The 16,121-nt window shown below is 43.8% G+C and overlaps 1 protein-coding gene across 1 annotated transcript in view; it reads right to left on the reverse strand.

The window, feature by feature from the left end:
* Window positions 1-16,121, reverse strand: part of LOC147120556 (low-density lipoprotein receptor-related protein 1-like) — a 2,135,446-nt gene that overhangs the window by 1,557,757 nt on the left and 561,568 nt on the right. Inside the window, exon 3 of the mRNA XM_085986655.1 lies at window positions 13,301-13,438. Coding sequence (XP_085842781.1) covers window positions 13,301-13,438 — 138 coding nt within the window. The remainder of the gene's footprint in view (window positions 1-13,300; window positions 13,439-16,121) is intronic.

Here is a 16,121-nt window from a genome sequence, read left to right on the forward strand (position 1 = left end):
CTCATTGTTAGCTATTACTCTACTTAGTTGCTGATATTTTTAATTAAAAAAAAATTTCTTGATGCATTTTTGTACACATCAAGCTGAGGAATGCCAGTACAGAAGAATGAAACATTAATATTTTTCGGTAAAACACTAATATGTTAGGTATCAAACAGCTAGATGCAGAGTAAATGCTCCCTCTACTTTGCTTCAACAATTTGCTGCACTCCAGCCTCAAACGAACACTTCTGGCTACCGTAGCAGCATGAATTTTTTTATTGCACCACAGCATCCTGTCCAAATGAGACTTCCAATTGTATTGTATTAGGTCAAATTGTGAGCATTTTTTGCCTCGTGAATTTGAATTCAATGGGAATTATCTAAACTCACATCACTTAGGACCCTGACAGCTGGCAGACAAAGGAGATGTTCATTCCATCAGTCTGAGGTGATGGGATAGTTTCACAATGGGAACAGTTTCACAGTTCACATTTTCCTCCCTTTGTCCCCCACATATGCCTGAGGATTGTTTTTAATTTGTTTTTGAAAGCTCACTGTGTGTTTGCTTTTGGAAAGAAGAGGCTTTTGTGAAATAAACTGCACCCATGAGTTATAAGAAACAAGCAAGTGTATGACAATAACGGAGATTAAAACAAAAGAATGCCATAATTGAAAACTTTAGTAAGTTGATATCCAGAATTATCCAGGCTTAAATTGAAGAAAATAAATTGTTAGAAATGGCATTTTCAACTTGTGTCTCCAAAGTAGGAAAGTTACCATGTCACATAATTGGAATAGTGCATTGTGAAAAACTATTTAGAGTTTATTAACAATGAATCCTTCAGCAACCAAATACTAAAGGTGTGAATTCCAGCAATTCATTCAGGTATAAATGTCTTAGGTAGCTTACAATCATAGAATCATAGAATGGTTACAGCACGGAAGGCGGCCATTTGGCCCATCGAGCCCGTGCCGGCTCTCTGCATGAGCACGTCAGCTAGTCGCACTCCTCCATCCTTTCTTCGTAGCCCTGAAAATTTCTTTCCTTCAGATACTTATCCAATTCCCTTTTGAAAGCCGTGATTGAATCTGCCTCCACCACCCTATCAGGCAGTGCATTCCAGAGCCTAACCACTCGCTGCGTAAAAAAGTTTTTTCTTTCGTCGCCTTTGGCTCTTTTGCCAATCACCGTAAATCTGTGTCCTCTGGTACTCAAACATTCCGTCAATGGGAACAGTTTCTCTCTATCTACTCTGTCCAGACCCCTCATGATTTTGAACACCTCTCTCAAATCTCTTCTCAATCTTCTCTGCTCCATGGAGAACAACCCCAGCTTCTCCAGTCCATCCACGTAACTGAAGTCCTTCTTTCCTGAAATTTCATCTGCCACGTGTCCGCCCATTTCACCAGCCTGTCTATGTCTTTCTGAGGTCTATCACTCTCCTCCTCACTGTTCACTATATTTCCAAATTTTGTGTCCTCTGCAAATTTTGAAATTGTGCCCTGTACACCCATGTCCAAGTCATTAATATATATCAAGAAAAGCTGTGGTCCTAGAACCGACCCTTGAGGAACACCACCTTCCTCCTGTCTGAAAAACAACCAGTTCACCACTACTCTCTGTTTCCTGTCACATAGCCAATTCCGTATCCATGCTGCCACTGTCCCTTTTATTCCATGGGCTTCAACTTTGCTGGCAAGCCTATTAAGTGGCACTGTGTCGAATGCCTTTTGGAAATCCATGTACAATATGTCAACCGCATTACCCTCATCAACCCTCTCTGTTACCTCAGCAAAGAACTCAATCAAGTTAGTTAAACAGGATTTGCCTTTAACAAATCCATGCTGGCTTTCCTTAATTAATCCACACCTATCCAAGTGACTGTTAATTTTGTCCCTGATTACTGTTTCTAAAAGCTTCCCCACTACCGAGGTCAAACTGACTAGCCTATAGCTGCTGGGCTTATCTTTACACCATTTTTTGAACAATGGTGTAACATTTGCAATTCCCCAGTCCCCTGAAACCACTCCTGTATCCAAGGACGATTGAAATATTATGGCCAGTACCTCTGCGATTTCCTCTCTCAATTTCCTGAGCATCCCAGGATGCATCCCATCTGCTCCTGTTGATTTATCTACTTTAAGTACAGCCAGCCTTTCTAATACCTCCTCTTTATCAATTTTTATCCTATCATGTATCTGCACTACCTCCTCCTTCACTATGTTTATGGCAGCATCCTCTTCCTTGGTGAAGACAGATGCAAAGTACTTCTTTAGTGCCTCAGCCATACCCTCTGCCTACATGCATAGGTCTCCTTTTTGGTCCCTAATCGGCCCCACCCCTCCTCTCACTACCCTTTTATGATAGTGTATTACACTTGTAATAGACATGCTAATTTCTATATTTCAGCCACACACATCAAAAGTACTTAACTGGCTGTAAAACGCTTTGGGAAGTCCTATGGAACAGGCTTAATAGACTTAAACACATTCCTATGAGGGGAAAATGAAAGGCATCCACAGATAGAGCTCCCTGGATGAGTAAAGATATAGGCCGGAATTTTAGGGAGGTCAGCAGGCAGGATTGGTGGCGGGTTGGGTGGGAAAGTGTTTATTTTTCCCACAGCGGGTTGGGACCCCGCTGTCAACCCGCCGCCACACGCCTTTCCCATTGTCGGGTCTATCAGCACTGAGCTGATTATTGCCTTGTTGAGAGATCATTAAGAATACATTTTACCTTACCTTTTCACTTTAACTGCTTACCCACGGGGGTCCATGCTGCTCGGGGATCACATCTGTTAAGCTGAGGTGGGAGTTGACTAGCCATTGAATCAGCTGATTACTGGACAGCTTGAAATGTGCTATAAAAACTCCCACCTGAGAGATCGTCACTTTCCTCAGCCACAGGCTGCTTCTCAGTCCATTTCCAGCACAGATTCTGTAGGCTTTCCACTTTCCACTCTCCATCCAGTATCACTTCTTTGGAAGAGCTCTCTCACCATTGACAGAATGCTTCTGTCATCTCCACTTCACCTGCCATCAATTCCATCAACATGGGTGCCCTTTATACTATCTCACCTTGGTCCTCAGAATCTGACCATGATCAGCCCCAACACCAGCAGCACCAGGCGTACCAACCACAGCATCAACCTTCTTAGCAATCACCTGATGCTGCACAGGGACACAGGGCATCAGCACCCGACCACATTGCTGCCCGGGAGGCCAGGGATGGCCTCACCATGGCCTGATTTAGTTCACTTGAGGCTGTACACCCTGGCTGCCACATGATGCGTCAGGTTGGCACCAACCCAAACCAACACCATGAAGCAATCCTACAATGTCCAAGCCATTCCTTTTATACTCATCACCATTGCGGGGGGTACTGTTATGTCTCACCATTCAAGGCAACTTACTAAGCCACTTCCAAAGGTGCACAAAAATGTGTCCAAGGATGCAAAGTTTTAAAAATAAAGGATTTAATGTTTGACAATACATTAACAGAAGCTTCACATGAACATTGCATAAAACATCCAAGTGCCTACCCTTGTGTGTTGTTAGTTGGTATGATTGGACTAGAATGAGGGTGGCTAGTGAGATGGGGATGTGATAATGTAGATAGATAGACAGGGATGGGTGGAGGTGCAAGGTGAGTTGGTGTGAGTAAGGATGTGCAGGAATAGGGTAGGGAAGGCAGAGTTATGGGGATGTGATGAGAGGCACAGCAGGAGGAAGGTGAGTGTGGCTTTGTACTAACATTTAGTGATCTAATGAGATCATTGAAAGTTTTGCACCACTGCACACAGGTCCTCCTGACGATATTTATATTTTATCTCTATGACGAGGCCCCTTGGGGAGGAGTGATCATAATATGATAGAATACTTCATTAAGATGGAGAGTGCAGTAGTTGACTCAGAGACTAGGGTCCTTAATTTGAATAAAGGAACTACGATGGTATGAGGTGCAAGTTGGCTAGGATGGATTGGGGAATGTTACTTAAAGGGTTGATGGTGGACAGGCAATGGCAAACATTTAAAGGTCGCATGGATGAATTACAGAATTTGTTCAACCCTGTTTGGCATAAAAATAAAACAAAAAAGGTGACTCAACCGTGGCTAACAAGGGAAATTAGGGATAGCATAAGATCCAAGGAGAGGACATATAAATTGGCCAGAAAAAGCAGCAAACCAGAGGATTGGGAGCAATTTAGAATTCAGCAAAGGAAGACAAAGGGATTAATTAAGAGGGGGGAAATAGAACATGAGAGTAAGCTTGCAGGGAACATAAAAACTGACTGTAAAAGCTACTATCGATATGTGAAGAGAAAAAGATTGGTGAAGTCAAGCGTAGATCCCTTGCAGTCAGCATCAGGGGAATTTATAATGGGGAACAAAGAAATGGTAGACCAATTAAATACATACTTTGGTTCTGTCTTCAAAAAGGAGGACACAAATAACCTCCCAGAGATGTCAGGGAAGATAGGGTCTAATGAGAGGGAGGAACTGAATGAAATCAGTATTTGTAGGGAAATGGAGTTAGGGAAATTGACGGGATTGAAGGCCGATAAATCCCCAGGGCCTGACAATCTACATCCTAGGGTACTTAAGGAAGTGGCCTTAGAAATAGTAGAACTGGTTGGCAGACAGGAAGCAAAGAGTTGGAATAAAAAGGTCTTTTTCCGAGTGGCAGGCAGTGACTAGTGGGGTACTGCAGGGATCGATGCTAGGACCCCAGCTATTCACAATATATATTAATGATCTAGACGAGGGAACTAGATGTTATATCTCCAAGTTTGCAGATGACACAAAGCTGGGTGGGCATGTGTGCTGTGAGGAGGGTGCAGAGAAACTCCAGTATGATTTGGACAGGTTGGGTGATCGGGCAGATGCATGGCAGATGCAGTATAATGTGGATAAATGCGAGGTTATCCACTTTGGTGGCAAAAACAGGAAGGCAGATTATTATCTGAATGGCAATAGATTGGGAAAAGGGGAAGTGCAACTAAACCTGGGTGTCCTTGTGCACCAGTCACTGAAAGTAAGCATGTAGGTGCAGCAGGCGGTTAAGAAGGCAAATGGTATGTTGGGCTTCATAGCGAGAAAATTCGAGTACAGGAGCAAGGATGTCTTGCTGCAATTGTACAGGGCCTTGGTGAGACCACTCCTTAAGTATTGTGTGCCATTTTGTTCACCTTATCTGAGGAAGGATGTTCTTGCCATGGAGGGAGTTCAGCGAAGATTCACCAGACTGATACCTGGGATGGCAGGAATGACGTATGAAGAGGGATTGGGTCAATTAGGCTTATTTTCACTAGAGTTTAGAAGAATGAGAGGGGCTCTCATTGAAACTTATAAAATTCTAACAGGACTAGACAGACTAGATGCAGGAAGGATGTTCCCGATGGCGGGGGAGTCCAGAACCAGGGGTCACAGTCTAAGGATAAGGGGTAAGCCATTTAGGACTGAGATGAGGAGGAATTTCTTCACCCAGAGAGTGGTGAACCTGTGGAATTCTCTACCACAGAAGGCAGTTGAGGCCAATTCATTGCATATATTCAAGAAGGAGTTAGATATATTTCTTAAGGCCAAAGGGATCAGGGGATATGGGGAGAAAGCAGGGACAGGATACTGAATTTGGATGATCAGTCATGATCTCATTAAATGGCAGAACAGGCTCAAGGGGCCGAATGGCCAACTCCTGCTCCTATTCTTCTATGTTTCTATGTTTCTGTGACATTCCTGCTTGTGCCCTTCTATGCAATGTGCAACCAGGCTGTGCTGGTCTCCTGGGGAGGTCTGTTCCATTTATTGGAAGGGAAGAAGTCCTCCCTGCGTGCTCTGACTCCCTCCATAAGCATATGGAGGGAGACATGGGGGCACCTGGGTGCAGCTCTGCACCTCTGTCATTGCTGTAGAACACTGACAGCACAAATGTCAAACTAAATGTGGACATGTTACCTTTAAGTAAACTGGCTGATGACACATCTTGAAATTATGTCACCAGACCCGCTTCCTCTAATTGGCCCAGGAAATGCGTTGGGCGGACTTAACAAGCCCCATCAACGGAACTTCATTTCACAGAGCGGGATGGAGCCAGCAGTGGGATCGGGATCTGCAACTGACATCGCCCGCCCCAGACCCACTGAGGTAAGTAAAATCACAGCCACAGAGATTAAAATGAAACAGAAAAAGGAGGCTTTAGATAAATGTCAAATTTATATGCAACAGAAATTGAAGCACAATACAGAAAGCACAGAGGCGAAATGATAAAGGAAATAAGAAGGGCAAAGAGAGTGTATGAGAAAAGATTAGCAGGTAACATAAAAGGGCTTTGGAGAGGGTGCAGAGGAGATTTACCAGAATGGTACCAGGGATGAGGGATTTCAGATATGTGGAGAGATTAGAGAAGCTGGAATTGTTCTCTTTAGAGCAGAGAAGGTTAAGCGGAGATTTAATAGAGGTGTTCAAAATATTTAAGAGTTTTGATAGAGCACATAGGGAGAAATTGTTTCCATTGGCAGGAGGGTCGGTAACCAGAGGACACAGATTTAAGGTAATAGGCAAAACAACCAGTGGGGCGATGAGGAGAACTTTTTTATGCAGCGAGTTGCTATGATCTGGAATCCACTGCCTGAAAAGGTGGTGGAAGCACATTCAATAGTAACTTTCAAAAGAGAATTGGATATATACTTCAAAAGGAACAACTTGCTGGCTATGAGGAAAGAGGAGGAGAGCGGGACTAATTGGATATCTCTTTGAACGAGCCGGCACAGGCACGGTGGGCCGAATGTCCTCCTTCTATGTTGTATGATGATTCTTTGATTCTATGATAATCCAGACTGACCCTTCAGTGCAGTAATTGGGGAGTGCTGCATTGTTGCCCCTTTGAGATGATACATTAAACTAAGACTCTAGCTGTGTGCGTAGGTGGACGTAGACGATACCCAAAGAGAAATATGGAGATTTACTTGTTTTTCCTTCAACCAAAACCACCAAAACCAAATATCTTGCTACTCCTTTATTTTCTGTTTGTACACAGCATTTTGGTTGGTGCGTTTGCCTATGTAATAAATGCCTTGTGCCCCTTAGCTTTGTCGTAGCACTCTCGCCTCCGGTCAAGTATTACGGATAGGTGGATAAAGGAATAGGGATAAAAGGACATGGGAACATGATGGGTAAAAGGGATGACTATTTGCTTGCATGGAGGGTAGAATCTGACATGGACTGGTAGACCAAATGGCATGTTTCCTGTTGTAAACTCGACGTATTTATGCATATCACTTAGTTAGAAAGGGTTCTGGGTTGCCCTGAGGGTATAATAAGGTGCTATATAATTGCAAGTTTTTTAATTTTCTTTCTTTCCTTTCTCAGGCTACATATTTCAGACAGTTAGAGAACAGTTGCCATCCTCCTTTCTCTATATGGACACCCATCTTCCACCCTTCGTAAACTCATCCCAAACTCTGTTGCTCATATCCGAACTCGCACCAAGTTCTGTTCACCCATCACCCCTGAGCTTGCTGATCTTCATTGGCTCCCAGTCCTGCAATGCCTCAAATGTAAAATTCTCATGCTTGTGTTCAAATCCCTCCATGGCCTCACCCCACCCTATCTCTATATCCTCTCCGAGAACTCTGCGTTACCCCAATTCTGGCCTCTTGTGCATCCTTGATTTACTTCACCCACCATTGGCAGCTATGTCTTCAGCTGTCTAGGTCCTAAGCTCTAGAATTCCCTCCCTAAACCTCTCCACCTCTCTACTTCTCTCTCCTCCTTTAAGATGCCCCTTAAAACCTACCTCTTTGAGCAACCTGTCTTAATTATGTGGCTTGGTGTCGCACCTGATCTGATAACGCTCCTGTGAAACGCCTTGGGGTGTTTTACTATGTTAAAGGCACTATATAAGTGCATGTTATTGTTGTTGTGAATGTCTGTTTTGATCTCAACATGCCACTGAAATTGTAAAGTTCACTTAATCAGGCTGTTGCTACCACAGCAAAGAAGCCTAGAAATCCACACAGTCAAAATATTCTGAAATCTGCTGCTCATTTAGCTCACGGTAATGGTCAGCAGACCTGGAAGTACAATCAGGATAATGGAGGGCCTCACTAGTTTACATTACTCAGACTATAAATATTTTGGCAGGTGACCAAATTTGGTAAGTAAGGAGACCACCTTCTATTCCTCCAAAGCCTCATGGTACAGACAGCTCAACACATTAAAAAAATGAATGATCATTTCAAAGCAGGTCTTTCCATTACCTACCGTAAATACCATCAGTGCTAAGTAGTCAGTGGAATTTTTTTTCTGTTCAGATTTATTGCACTTTTGCTTCTTTGTGCATGCTCTAAACTCAGTTTATTGTGGTTGGCAGTAGTTTATGGTCCCCAGTGTAACAATCTTGGCCAACTACTACCTTAAGGAAACCACAGTAAGTCTAATTTTGTTACCTAATGAATTTCTTGTGTATGTAGCATTAAAGTAGAATAATTTAATTGCAACACCGACAGCACACAACACTTAGCTCTGACAATCTTCAGATGAAACCACACTTAACCCAGATATTTATTGTAGTTATTCAGTTTTATTCAGGGACTTTTAAAACTAATTGTTCAGTAACTTACCTTTCATGAAATTTATGCTGTTCCATTACCTTTAACATTTAAAACATACTACTTTCGAGTAGTTCAGGTGATAAAACACTTGACACCAAGCCAAAAGATCATGTAACTGATAGTCGGCCAGTTACTTAAATTCACTTGTATTGATGGGTGAGTTTTATTGGGCTGAATTTTAATGGGAAGGCAGGTTGGGAGTGTGGGTGCTCCAAAGCGGTCAGGAAACCTGGAGTCAGCCAGATTGAGAGTCGGCCTGTAGCACTAGGCCGCAGAGAGGGGGGAGGGAGGGATCGCGTGGGGGCTGGGAGGTGGCTGGTGGAGCACGGGAAGGGCCGGTGGAGCGGGGAGAGTGATCGGGTGGTCAGGGGCCGGGACCAGCACGGGGGAGGGGTGGGTAGTGGTAGGGGGAGGAGAGAGTCGGAGAAAGATGGGGGGCCAGGACCAGCACGGGGGCAGGGGAGGCCAGAGGAGCAAAGGGGTTGTTGGCAGAGCAGGGGTGGCTTTCGGCCGTGATCAAGGGCCGGAGAAGCGCGCGGGGGGGGGGGTGGTGGTGTTAGGGAACAATCAATGGCCAGAGGAACATTTAGAGGGGGCTGGGGAGGGAGGCCTGGATGGGGGGGGGGGGCGGCGGGGTGGAAATCGGAGGTTTAGGTTGCGGGGGGCAGGGAGACCTGGGGTGGGGGGGGGGAGAAATCGGAGGCTTGGGTTGGGGTGTGGGTTAGATAGGGATGTAAAGGCACTTACCTCCTGGATCCAGCAGTCCTCTCTTTGAATTATCTGATGGGTTTCACAAGGCCTGCAAAACCCGACCAGCTACACTTAAATTCAAAATGGAGGTTAAAGCAGAGGTTTCTAGCCTCATTATAATATTAAATAGAGGACCTGGCTCCTGGGAGTGGGTTGGCTTCCCGTCCCCATCCCGCCTCCATTAAATCCAGAAGTGGACGGGTTGGAGGCCGGTTCTGGTTGGGATTCAGATTTTTTAACACTTTAACTTCCCACCCAACCCCAACCCACCCGTTTTTTTTAGGTTAAAATTCCCCATAATTTCTCTGCCAAATTTCTCAGTGGAATGCCAGCAATAGCAAGGCATTCAGAAAATAAATATGTTTGTGTTTGGGTTATCTCATTTGAAACTATAAATTCAACTGGAATATCTTGAACCATACAGTCACAAGCTATTTTCTGGCTGAATCATTCCACACAACTCGGTGAAGGAGGATGAGCATGTGATTAATCTGTCCACTTTTAATACTTAGGAAATTCTGTATTTTTTTTAATATATCTTAATAGCTTAGGCAAGGCAAGGCAATGCAGTGTTAGCTGTGGCTCAGTTGGTAGCATCCTTGTCTTCGAGTCAGAATTTTGTGGGTTCAAGTCCCACTCCAGGGACTTGAGCACAAAAATCTAGGCTGACACTCCAGTGCAGTACTGAGGGCGTGCTGCGCTGTCGGAGGTGCCGTCTTTCGGATGAGACATTAACCCGAGGCCCCGCCTGCTCTCTCAGTTGGACGTAGAAGATCCCATGCCACTATTTCGAAGAAGAGCAGGGGAGTTATCCCCGGTGTCCTGGCCAATATTTATCCCTCAATCAACATAACAAAAACAGATTATCTGGTCGTTATCACATTGCTGTTTGTGGGAGCTTGCTGTGCACAAATTGGCTGCCACGTTTCCCACATTACAACAGTGACTACACTTCAAAAAAAGTACTTCATTGGCTATAAAGCACTTTGGGACGTCCGGTGGTTGTGAAAGGTGCTATATAAATGCAAGCCTTTCTTTTTTTCTTTTTATTAAAAGGAAGCCATGTTTAAGATTCCATTTGTGCTCGGTCTGAGCATCTGCAGACAAAGCAGAATAGATACCAATTTCTGGGATCTGAATGAGTTAAAGTCAAATTTTGTCTGGGTATGTTTTTGTTTCTTGAAGTTCTTTACATCTGCTCATTTATTTTGTCTTTGGTCGGTCCCTGCAGTGGGACTGCTTTGATTAATTGTTAAAGATACTCTTCTACCTTTCAGTGAGCCAGCCTCGACATCAAAGAAGATATATAACCAGGCTGGTGTTTGTCCCTTTTCCTGTTTTACTATGCTACTATACATGCTGGGGCTTAGTAAGGCTTCTGTGAGGAACACTTCTCACGTAAAGCTTATTATCATGGACTCCCACCCTACAGTTACTGAAAAGAACTGCTAGGTTTTGGTATTTATTTTTTTGGAAAAGGTACTGTCAAGTGTTGCATCTGTTATGTTTACCTGCTGAATTATCCTTATATCTGTACAATTTAACCTGTTACAATTAATTTGCATTGTAGTTGTTCCTCAGCTGTATGGTTGAGCAGTGTGGTTTTTTCTGCCTATTTAGAGAGATCAAGTGTATATGGCAGCATCCCATGCTATTTCTGCTAACCTATATATTTCATGCACAAGGTCAAGATTTGGATCATAGGAAGCTGACTTTTGCAAATAGCACAAAGAGTATTGGGAAGTAACCTGAATAACAAGAATGTGCTCATGACCATCCTCAAAGGGTTATTTTACTTTCTTCCTTAAAATTGCAAAGAATACTGCAAGGCCTAAAAATTCGGTTGATTTGCGCCTCCCGTTAGCGCCCAAGAGGGCGCTAACAGGGTGCAAAGCAACTAGCGCCTGTGCGCGGTGCCACCAACGCCTCCTGCAAAATTCAGCAGGAGGTTAGCGACGGCGGTAACCATTAGCACCCCGCGGCGCTGCACCGCAGGCGATGATGTCATTGCCGTGTGCAGCGCCCCAGCTGCGGTCTTTAATAGCGCCCCCTGAATTACCGCCGGACACTCTGTCCGATGGGGTCAGGGGGGCCTACCTGCAGTTGGGGCAGCGCTAATTAACGGGAATGTGCTGGGCGGCCATTTTTGTTGCTGGCCTCCTGCCAGCACCTGCCCCCTCTACCATCCCCGGCCTCCTCTGCAGCCCCCCCACCCCCCCCCGTGGGGTGCCGGCTGTGCTCTGTGATCCCTGGTGGCCCAGCTGGGCCCTGGGTCGCGCTGTGCTAGGCCCCTCCCCTTTAATAAGGGGAGGAAGGCCTGCAGTATCGCAGCGCAGCGTGCCGTAGAGCTTCCAGTAACACCCCACCTCCCTCTTGGGGCGCTACCGGTGAATTTCGGGCGTGGGGGCGCTAACTTTTTTGGGACGTGACCCAATTTTTCCCCCTAAAGGTTTAAAACTGCAAAATGATAAATTAAAGACAAGCAACCTTCAGAGTCTGGGAGAACCAGGACTTCCTCTGAACCAAACTCTTGAAACTATCCAAGTTACTGACATTACCGTCAAAGAAAACATTGAAGTGTTTATCTTTTACAGATGACAGAAGGGAAATCCACAGTAAAGCAATGCTTGTCAAATACATCAAGATGTTTACAACAAATAGAATAAAATTATCTGCTGTAAAGTTTACCATATTCTACTTGGCACATTGTTCTGTGATTATCTGTGCTCCATTGTGTGCAATCTGTTATCAGTAAATCTAAGATCACTCTTTTACAAGACGACTTGTAAAAGGATAACTTTATATAGGTTTAGATAGCTTCATAATCTGATTCAAGAAGACTAGGTTGTGTTGGTTTTACAGCATAATTTGCTCGAAATCGCGGGATTTTAAGCACAAATTATGTTCAGCACAAATCGAGTTTCTGCGCTATTTTGTGCTAGTATAAAAAACATCCCATTGGCACTATTCAAAGAAGAGCAGGTGAGTTCTCCTTCAAGCAACACCACCAAAACAGATTAACGTAAGAAAACTACTAGGCACTTGGTCTAAGCATTAAGCAAAGCTTTAATCAACTGTTTTACAACATGGAGGTCTAGTTGTGTCCTTCACTAGTTCCTGTTAAGAATGTCCTGCGCAAGCTGGGCCCGTGCCCGAGTATTTATACTCTCCCTGGACAGCGCCACTCGTAGGCCGCTCAGTGTTATTTCATAAGTCTTTCTTACATGAATGATTGATTCATGTCACAGATTATCTAGGCATTTATCTCACGGTGATGCTATGGGAGCAGTACGTGTTACCCTCTCAGGATGTCAGCATGTCTGCTCCTTCACCACTCCTACAACCAATATCCGTCATAGTGCCAGCAAGTCAGCTGGGCCAGACTGCCCCAGTGGCACCCGAGGGATAGCAGGCTACAGCTGGGCCCTCACTGGCTTAATCACCCAATAGTCACTGGCCTCGAGCATCTCAAGGGTCCCAACATGAAAAACTGCAGCCTTCCACCAGCTTTTCTGAAACCATTAGGAGAGCACGGCGAGTGGGAGTGCATCAGGAATACAGCGTTAAGTGCTCTGCCACTATTTTAACCTCCTGCCCGTCCTGTTCCTGGCTGGGTTAAATCGGGGGCTTTAACCTTTCCAGTCTCTGGGCCGCAAGAATAACTTCTACTGGTCCCCTGACATCAAAAATGTTCTCTTGTGTTTCCTGTTATTAGAGTTGAAGACATTTGTACCAGCAGAAGCAAGTAATAAGAGCTGCTGGTGAGAGATCCAAGAATGTTCATAAGCTCAATTGTAAATGACTTTATATGACACAAATTGCAGCAATTAGTTCACGGGGCTGAGTAAAATAAATGCAGGGCATCTTAAATTCATTTGTTTAAACATGCTTGATTACATCAGTCAGGTACTAAATTTGGTCCCACAAGGTGCAGCAGGATTTTATTGTAGCCTTACCTCGACAATGAGATCCTTCATCAAGTCCATCCAGACAGTCATTTATGCCATTGCAGAGTTTACTCATGTGAATACATCTTCTCGTCCCAGTGCAATCAAAATGATTCACAGGACATGTAAATTCCAGATGTCCAGTACCTAGTGGAGGAGAACAGAAATGTATTTTTTTTTTAAACGTAAAACAGAGCTGTGTTTGATGTTTTCAATAAGTAAAGATGCAGCACATTTGCTACCTAGGCTATATTCTATAGTCATATTTACGATGGTTACATCAACATGTAGCAAGGTCCCAAATGGACAGCAGTTTGGAAAGCAGATTTTTATTGTTATAAGTAACTGATCACAGCAAATAATGAGATTACATTCAGATTCCGCTGCATCTTGCAGAAAACGTAATAAAACATATTTTTTAAGTTATGCACCACAGCCGAAAAATGAAACAGCAATGGTTAACTAAGCATTCCTTATTATATAAAATATTTTGTTTTTGTATAAGCATTCCTTATATTGTTTGAGTGTTACAAAGCGCACCCCTGAACTCACAGTTTAACTCTCTCTAATGAGTATGAATTTATACGCACTATACCAATCACACAGTGGGGGTCCTAATGAAACATTAGCTGCAATAATCCCGTCCAGTATTTGTTTAAAGTGCTAAACAGCCACTTAAGACATTGAAATAGTGCATGTTAAACTTCTGAGCAATTTTCTGCAATTTTGTTGCAGCAATAAGGTAGAAGAAAGTGCTATCTTAATGACCAAGCGCTTGAGGCTCTGATCCAGGACGTAAGGGAACATAGCAACATCATCATCCATAATACAGAGTGAAGTGTGGTTCGCCAGGCATGACAAGACATTGCAAAGGAAGCCAATGCTGTGTTATGAGCCCACCAGACTGGGAAGACATCTGCAAGATGGGAGACTTGAAAAAATCTACCAAGGTAAGTTCTGAATATTAATATGCATGACATGCACCTGCCATAAACGGAGATGAAAGAGTGTCAACTGTGACAAACTTCTCATCCTGGCCTATTTCTACATTAAAAATAGCATGAGAAAGTTAACCATTGCAGTGCTGCCATGAGATGAGCAAAGTAATGAATAGTTTACGTGAATAAGAAAGTTGCGTACAGGGATGATGCAATTCTGAAGCGAACGAGTTACTAGTTATACTAGCTGTTGTGACCCTGTGTGAACAGCACAAATTCAAAAAGCCAGATTACACAATGAGCGCTTGGAAGGGAAGCGAACAAGCTGATGCCAATTCACTTAAATATCCATTATGGCAGATCGATCATGCTGCTCCCTAATGCTCTTGGTGCTCAATGTATTTTCAATTCTGTTCTTGCAAAATAAAATGGCCTTCAACCATAGTGAATAGTTACAGATTGCTGATGGACCAGAGACCCTTGAAAAACATTGGCCATAGAGAGAGTAGGGCATGGTTAAGCTGGCGACTTCTTGAAGCAAAGCATGTGTTTAGCGTTTTACCTTCCTCATGACAAAATTGGTTACTATGGTGCATGTTCCCAATTTATAACATTTTTCCATCTCAAATTTTTTTGTTAGACTTATTAGAGACAGAATCTCAGTGCCCGCTCCTATTCTATTGCAGTTTCTCTCCCTGTTGGATCTCAATTAATGCATAACTGAATAAATAGAGGCACACGGTTATGATTCTTTCAGAAAAAGTAATTTCTCCAGGCATTCAAGGATCAAACCAGGCTATACTGAACATAGCAAAAGAATATAGATTTGACAAAAGGTCATTCATCTTTTGCAGATAACTTTCCCAGTTAGTCTGTGTTGCAGGACATGGTCTGGTTCGCTCCTTCCCCCTCCCAAACCATCTTGGGAGGCAGCAATATTTTGCAGAAAGAAACTAGCTCCAAAGGTTATTTTTAAAAAAACAAGTCAAAGTGCCATAAGTAAAGATTGAGTTGGCCAAGTCGTAGACAAGAATACGTCAACCCTTGATGTGTTTTTATATGTTAAATGTGGAAAGACTGCCACAATATGAATTATCCCATGATTAACCCAGTCCCACTCCCTCTATGGTCAATGATTTTCAAAAGGAATGTGACTTCTTCTGAACTGGACAACTCACTTGTGGAATGTTGAGAATTAATAACATTCTTTTGTAGAAGATAATATAAAACAGTGAGTTGAAGTCTGTAATTAAATCTTAGTGTTTCAAATGCTGTCGCTAACGATTTGATCTTTGCTGCCCAGTTGTTGAAATATCTTGCCTTACTTGCTGGTATCCAATTGTCCATATGTATTGAAAGGCTAGTGACAGTGTGTGTTCACAGTGATTTACAGTAAAATAGAGATCCCAAATTCAAGTGAAAAATGCATAAAGATAAGGGCCTAGAAATTCAGTTGCGTTCGCCAGCCGTTAAGAGGAGTAGATCTCGAGCGCTAGGCACTTAGCGCCCGGGCGCAGACCGATCTGCGCCTACGCCCAACTTCAGTTGACATTTAGTGCCGGTGCAAAGTGTTTGTGCGCGCTCAGCTGCGCGCGCAGCTTATGACGTCATTTCGTCGTGCAACGCCGTTTGTGCGCCCCAAACCGGAACTTCAGTGGCGCCCGCCCAATGTGGGCGTGGCGCTGTTAAGAACTGTGAAGTGGAACGCAGCAGAGGCCCTGCGGGCCTCGGGGAGCGCTAATTAAAGGGCACTTAGACTGAACTATAAAGGCCAGCCATTTTGCTGCAATGACTTTAGTGCTACGGATTTCTGGACAGAGACCAAGGAAGAGACCTTACTGATTTGGGCCAACATAGGAGAGGTATTTTTGGCTTCTGGCCAGAGCTTGGAA

The sequence above is a fragment of the Somniosus microcephalus genome, chromosome 4, assembly GCF_052327205.1.
Source record: "Somniosus microcephalus isolate GS21.2 chromosome 4, FLI_Smic_1.0, whole genome shotgun sequence".
In the NCBI taxonomy this organism is placed as follows: Eukaryota; Metazoa; Chordata; class Chondrichthyes; order Squaliformes; family Somniosidae; genus Somniosus; species Somniosus microcephalus.